This window comes from Melanostigma gelatinosum (genome assembly GCF_949748355.1).
Source record: "Melanostigma gelatinosum genome assembly, chromosome: 13".
In the NCBI taxonomy this organism is placed as follows: Eukaryota; Metazoa; Chordata; class Actinopteri; order Perciformes; family Zoarcidae; genus Melanostigma; species Melanostigma gelatinosum.
In genome coordinates, this window is record NC_136646.1 from 5,091,494 (window position 1) to 5,098,320 (window position 6,827).

At 58.1% G+C, this 6,827-nt stretch overlaps 1 protein-coding gene across 1 annotated transcript; it reads left to right on the forward strand.

Moving 5' to 3' along the window:
• The first annotated feature begins 315 nt into the window (after nt 1-315).
• On the forward strand, nt 316-6,453 carry LOC306787246 (ADP-ribosylation factor-like protein 4D). Its single transcript, XM_079282340.1, has 3 exons — nt 316-455; nt 1,462-2,086; nt 5,809-6,453. The coding sequence occupies exons 2-3, from the start codon at nt 1,643-1,645 to the stop codon at nt 5,968-5,970; spliced, it is 606 nt and encodes a 201-aa protein (XP_079138466.1). The 5' UTR covers nt 316-455; nt 1,462-1,642; the 3' UTR covers nt 5,971-6,453.
• The last annotated feature ends 374 nt before the right edge of the window (nt 6,454-6,827 follow it).

The following is a 6,827-nucleotide window of genomic DNA, read 5'->3' on the forward strand; positions in this document are numbered from 1 at the left end:
GTGGTCTTACTTTACACTGCTCTACAAACAGCAACCCAATTCAACAACCGCTACAATAATTGCACTTCCAAATGAAGCATATTTAAATGATTTGGCGAAACAATTCTGAATCACACAAATCAAATACTATACTACATATTTTATTGGAATGGATGCAACGCCCGCGGTGAAAGTAGGCCTACCACAGCCTCTTTATTACGGGCTGTCTGTGTTCCCACAGGTCTCTGGCCCGCCCCCTGCCGGTGCGTCAGCAGCGGGGGCGGGGTGCTCGTGCTCGTGCTTTTCTACGGCGCTGCTTCTCTGCAGTCGCCGTCATCGGACCAACGCTGCAGCCACATGGAGCAGCTCTGACCGAACACTTGAGATTACTTTGGTCGTTAACACGTGATACCGGTCGCAGATTGGCTGTAGTGCAACAACGTTGACCACTTTGAAGTGATCCGAAGTGCCGACAGGTGAGCTCTCTCACAACGTTACCCGGGAATCACAGAAAGCTGCTTGGGTTGACGTGTGTCGTAGTGCTGCTGTGATTGCACGAGTCCTTCCGCCGCGGAGCACTCTAGAGAGAAACTAGAGAGAAAGACCAACGTTATAGTTTTTCAGTGATTTTAACTTTGTAGCTAAATCGTTACAAGTTGTTTTGTTCTAAAATTGATCAAACATTTTTTAACACGTTCCCTCCAATCTGTTTTCTTTTTTTGCTGGTTTTTGAGCCGGTGCTTTTCGGCCTGTTTGGGTAAACTTGTGTTATTTAACTCAACTCTCGAGCTTTAGCGTGAGATGACAGAACAGGCGTTGTAGGATTCCTCCGCTGCTGCTGGTTACATGTAATGTGTAACCTGCTGTGTTTATACAACATGAAGCATCTCATTGGACAGAAACGACTGTCCCACTGCATGTATTAACCAGGCGAACTTGCAGCCCTAATTCGCCCTATGTGCATACTTTCACTCAGTTAAAGAAATGTCGCTGAGATGTTGTCTTTCGGCCTCATGTGTGACAGCGGACTGGAGCTCCACTAACTGATCTCATTATTGACAGCCCAGTGCCCTTGTTAAAATAGCTGACTCATCTTTTCTTTTTTAAATTAAGTTTATAACAAGTTTACAGTTTATACATTTACATGCATAATATCTACCAAAAAAACCTGGTACAGATATAAAAGAAGGGCTGTGTGCCTGGGATGTGTTTATTACATGAGGCTGTCTATGAGGCTGCTCGATCACCTCCACACATCTGGGTTTCCACCGTTTAAAACTTGTGATGCTGACAACGAGTTGGAAAAGTGCTTGTTGTTTAACAGGCATCTTCTCATCCAACAGAGCAAACAACCGATTTATAATTCACATGGAACACCAGGCCGAGCTCTAACAGTCCATGAGTAGATGCTGTGTTTTGTCCTCATTACAGTTAGTTGTGACTCGTGTCTTCCTCTCATTGTTTCCCCTCTCGTGTCCTCAGGGACTGGAGTCGACAGTCTGTCCCTATTGTCCTGCATCAGCCTTTGAAGTGAGGCCAGAGTGTGAATCAAACCACCGACTCCTTGTACAGAGTGTCGGGGAGCAAGTGAGACAAGGACACAGGAAAACAGGCAAACGGTGAGAGTTCAAAGGAAGACCTTCCGTCTTGTCAGGACCCTAACATGGGGAACCAGTTAACAGAAATTGCCCCCAGCACCCCGTTCCTCCCCAGCTTCCAGTCTTTACACGTCGTGGTGATCGGTTTGGACTCGGCAGGGAAAACCTCCCTCCTCTACAGACTCAAGCTGCGGGAGTTTGTCGAGACGATCCCCACCAAAGGCTTCAACATGGAGCGGATTAAAGTACCCGTCGGGAACTCCAGAACCAACACCACCACGTTCCAGGTGTGGGACGTGGGCGGTCAAGAGAAACTCAGGCCCCTCTGGAGGTCGTACACCAGGCGGACGGACGGGCTGGTGTTCGTGGTGGACGCAGCAGAGGCAGAGCGCATGGAGGAGGCCAAGGCAGAGCTTCACCAGATCACCCGGTCGGCTGAGAACCAGGGGGTTCCCGTACTGGTTCTGGCAAACAAACAGGACCTGGATGGCGCTGTGTCTGCTTCAGAGGTAGTTATTGCTACATTAATGCCGTGGTATTGTTGTGTAGAGCTGATTTTTCAATGAATTACTTCAATGGTGAATGAAAAAAATATTGAGTTAATTGACTAACTATAAGTTTCATATGTAAAATGTTCTCCGGTTCTAGCGTCTTCAATCCAAAGGTTTACTGCTTGTTATATATTGTTCGTAAGAGTTTATGGTTTGTTAACTGGACAAAACCAGACATTTCAAGATGCCGCTATATGTTCTGGTACAAAGTTCAACGTTAATGTTTTTGGCAAGTGGGTCAGCAATCTACTTGCCCAAGGTCCATCTGAACTTGTCTCGACACAAATAGTTTTATTTATTAGCAGGTAGTATGTAGTAGTTGTATAAAAAGACCACAGTTAGTTGTCACCTTTAATCCTTCAGTAAATAAATCTGGAATTTCACCCACTCCCTTAACCATCATCCAACTGAACTCCTGTTTCCATATGTCAGCCACACAGAAAAACCGTGTGAAATACTTTTGTTTTCTTTATGGGCAAGTCAGTTGTTGGATCGATTTGTTAGCCTGACGTGGCATTTAGCTTTCCCCGGGCAGTTCGACGATTGTTACTTTTGAGCCCTGTGGTAAAAGATGATTCACTATTTGTTGATATTTTGTACACAAAGAATTTCTTTCGTATCTCAACTGAAACCTGCGTATCATATTGGCACTAGTACTGATTCCCAGCCCGATACACAAGTGGTAGGATTTCACTGATCGATCTATAACTTGTAGCATTACTGGTACTGGTTTGATATCCTGGCCCGCTCCCTCTCCCCCGCTCCCTCTCCCCCGCTCCCTCTCCCCCGCTCCCTCTCCTCCGGCCCACTCCCTCTCCTCCGCTCCCTCTCCTCCGCTCCCTCTCCCTCTCCCCCGCTCCCTCTCCTCCGCTCCCTCTCCTCCGCTCCCTCTCCTCCGCTCCCTCTCCTCCGCTCCCTCTCCTCCGGCCCTCTCCCTCTCCTCCGCTCCCTCTCCTCCGGCCCGCTCCCGCTCCCTCTCCCCCGGCCCGCTCCCGCTCCTCCGGCCCGCTCCCTCTCCTCCGCTCCCTCTCCCCCGCTCCCTCTCCTCCGCTCCCTCTCTCCCGCTCCCTCTCCCCCGGCCCGCTCCCTCTCCCCCGGCCCGCTCCCTCTCCCCCGGCCCGCTCCCTCTCCTCCGGCCCGCTCCCTCTCCTCCGCTCCCTCTCCTCCGCTCCCTCTCCCCCGCTCCCTCTCTCCCGCTCCCTCTCCTCCGGCCCGCTCCCTCTCCTCCGGCCCGCTCCCTCTCCTCCGGCCCGCTCCCTCTCCTCCGGCCCGCTCCCTCTCCCCCGCTCCCTCTCCCCCGCTCCCTCTCTCCCGGCCCGCTCCCTCTCCCCCGGCCCGCTCCCTCTCCCCCGGCCCGCTCCCTCTCCCCCGGCCCGCTCCCTCTCCCCCGGCCCGCTCCCTCTCCCCCGGCCCGCTCCCTCTCCCCCGGCCCGCTCCCTCTCCCCCGGCCCGCTCCCTCTCCTCCGGCCCGCTCCCTCTCCCCCGCTCCCTCTCCCCCGCTCCCTCTCCCCCGCTCCCTCTCTCCCGGCCCGCTCCCTCTCCCCCGGCCCGCTCCCTCTCCCCCGGCCCGCTCCCTCTCCCCCGGCCCGCTCCCTCTCCCCCGGCCCGCTCCCGCTCCTCCGGCCCGCTCCCTCTCCCCCGCTCCCTCTCCCCCGCTCCCTCTCCTCCGCTCCCTCTCCCCCGCTCCCTCTCCCCCGCTCCCTCTCCCCCGCTCCCTCTCTCCCGCTCCCTCTCCCCCGGCCCGCTCCCTCTCCCCCGGCCCGCTCCCTCTCCCCCGGCCCGCTCCCTCTCCCCCGGCCCGCTCCCTCTCCCCCGGCCCGCTCCCTCTCCCCCGGCCCGCTCCCTCTCCTCCGGCCCCGCTCCCTCTCCCCCGGCCCGCTCCCTCTCCTCCGCTCCCTCTCCTCCGCTCCCTCTCCTCCGCTCCCTCTCCCCCGCTCCCTCTCCCCCGGCCCGCTCCCTCTCCCCCGGCCCGCTCCCTCTCCTCCGGCCCGCTCCCTCTCCCCCGCTCCCTCTCTCCCGGCCCACTCCCTCTCCCCCGGCCCGCTCCCTCTCCCCCGGCCCGCTCCCTCTCCCCCGGCCCGCTCCCTCTCCTCCGGCCCGCTCCCTCTCCTCCGGCCCGCTCCCTCTCCTCCGGCCCGCTCCCTCTCCCCCGCTCCATCTCCCCCGCTCCATCTCCCCCGCTCCCTCTCCTCCGGCCCGCTCCCTCTCCTCCGCTCCCTCTCCCCCGCTCCCTCTCTCCCGCTCCCTCTCCCCCGGCCCGCTCCCTCTCCTCCGGCCCGCTCCCTCTCCTCCGCTCCCTCTCCTCCGCTCCCTCTCCTCCGCTCCCTCTCCCCCGCTCCCTCTCTCCCGCTCCCTCTCCTCCGGCCCGCTCCCTCTCCTCCGGCCCGCTCCCTCTCCTCCGGCCCGCTCCCTCTCCTCCGGCCCGCTCCCTCTCCCCCGCTCCCTCTCCCCCGGCCCGCTCCCTCTCTCCCGGCCCGCTCCCTCTCCCCCGGCCCGCTCCCTCTCCCCCGGCCCGCTCCCTCTCCCCCGGCCCGCTCCCTCTCCCCCGGCCCGCTCCCTCTCCTCCGGCCCGCTCCCTCTCCCCCGCTCCATCTCTCCCGCTCCCTCTCCCCCGGCCCGCTCCCTCTCCTCCGGCCCGCTCCCGCTCCTCCGGCCCGCTCCCTCTCCTCTGCTCCCTCTCCCCCGCTCCCTCTCCTCCGGCCCGCTCCCTCTCCCCCGCTCCCTCTCCTCCGGCCCGCTCCCTCTCCCCCGCTCCCTCTCCTCCGGCCCGCTCCCTCTCCCCCGCTCCCTCTCCCCCGCTCCCTCTCCCCCGCTCCCTCTCCCCCGCTCCCTCTCCTCCGCTCCCTCTCTCCCGCTCCCTCTCTCCCGCTCCCTCTCCCCCGGCCCGCTCCCTCTGCCCCGGCCCGCTCCCTCCGCCCCGGCCCGCTCCCTCTCCCCCGGCCCGCTCCCTCTCCCCCGGCCCGCTCCCTCTCCTCCGCTCCCTCTCCCCCGCTCCCTCTCTCCCGCTCCCGCTCCTCCGGCCCGCTCCCTCTCCCCCGCTCCCTCTCCCCCGCTCCCTCTCCTCCGCTCCCTCTCCCCCGCTCCCTCTCTCCCGCTCCCTCTCCTCCGGCCTGCTCCCTCTCCCCCGCTCCCTCTCCTCCGGCCCGCTCCCTCTCCTCCGCTCCCTCTCCCCCGCTCCCTCTCTCCCGCTCCCGCTCCTCCGGCCCGCTCCCTCTCCTCCGCTCCCTCTCCCCCGCTCCCTCTCCTCCGGCCCGCTCCCTCTCCTCCGCTCCCTCTCCCCCGCTCCCTCTCTCCCGCTCCCTCTCCCCCGGCCCGCTCCCTCTCCCCCGGCCCGCTCCCTCTCCTCCGGCTGTCACAATAGCAGAAGTTGAGTAGTCGATACCGAAAATAAAGCAATAACTCGCATGTACTTCAACAAACTCGTGTGGTGGTTTGGCAAATGTATTCTTAATCCCCGATAATCCCCGATTACAAGATTACATTTGAACACATGATAATGGTATAATACACTTAAATACTCTTTAACTAAATAGAACTTGTACAGATTCAACGGTAACAGGGCTTTGGGTGAGCGAGAGCTTAATTTAGGTCTGTTTGAGTTTCTGATGTTTTTCTGACATATAGTTAGTTTTTTTTCTGGAGTGGCAACACTTGGTATTAAATTGTCTCCTGCGTTTCAGGTGGAGAAGGTTCTGGCTCTCCACGAGCTGAGCTCGTCCACGCTGCACCACACGCAGGGCTGCTCAGCGCTGGACGGTCGGGGCCTTCAGGGCTTGGAGAAACTTTACGAGATGATCCTGAAGAGGAAGAAGATGCTCCGACAGAGCAAGAAGAGGAGATGAGGGAGAGGGTCGCTGGGGATGATGGAGGTTTAGTTTTTGAAACATTACTTGTCTGAGGACCTTTCTCAGCAGCAACGTCTGACACTTTTGGAACTTCAGAGGGTAAAACCAGAAGGAAGCCTGTCAAGACTTCAGACAAGTTGGGATGAGTTCACACTTTGGCTCTCAAGTCTGTTCCACATGTTCCTTCACCAGACGTTTGGGCAGACCTGCTTCCTTTGGGATCGCGTCTGCTCTCGAGCACTCTGCCCTCTCCTCCTGTCCCATCCCCCCATCCTCAGAGGAGCATAGCGGAGCGATGTACTGCTCCAGAGGGAAACCTGTGCAAGACATAATGAACTCGCTCCAATATTGAAGGATGTTTTCTACCACTACTTGCACAGTAATGTCACTTATTAATGGCTGATGTTACTCTATTTGTCTTATTGTATATAGCAAGCACACTGTGGCTGCAGAATCCAGCCGTGCAACTTTAGTTTTCACTGCTCGCCAAAGTTGTTGTCACTGTTTCAGGGTTGGCTACATGGTTGGTTGGTCATTTGAAACGAGTAATTGTTTTTTCATACGGTGTGCATTTAAATTTGGAAAATGTCAACGTGAATAAATGATTGTGCAACTTTTGCATTAATTACTGGAAATCCTTTTTTGCACTGGGGATAAATTGACATGACGATATTACACACGTTAGGCCTGACCACACAGAAGCGTTCCAGCGGGCGTGTTGGACAAAGCGGCTGACGAGCCTGTGGAGCGGGGCCGCGTGCACCACCAGGCCATCACATTTAATTAAATGAAGAAAAAAGTTGATTCAACGAACTCATGCTGTTGAATGAAGAGGAGAAGAATTCTATAGTTCA

Excerpts from the sequence above, each read along its gene's own strand:
- LOC306787246 (XM_079282340.1), top strand. The coding sequence starts at position 1,643 with ATGGGGAACCAGTTAACAGAAATTGCCCCCAGCACCCCGTTCCTCCCC. Across the intron at positions 2,087-5,808 it reads GCGCTGTGTCTGCTTCAGAG|GTGGAGAAGGTTCTGGCTCT; the intron begins GTAGTTATTGCT and ends CCTGCGTTTCAG.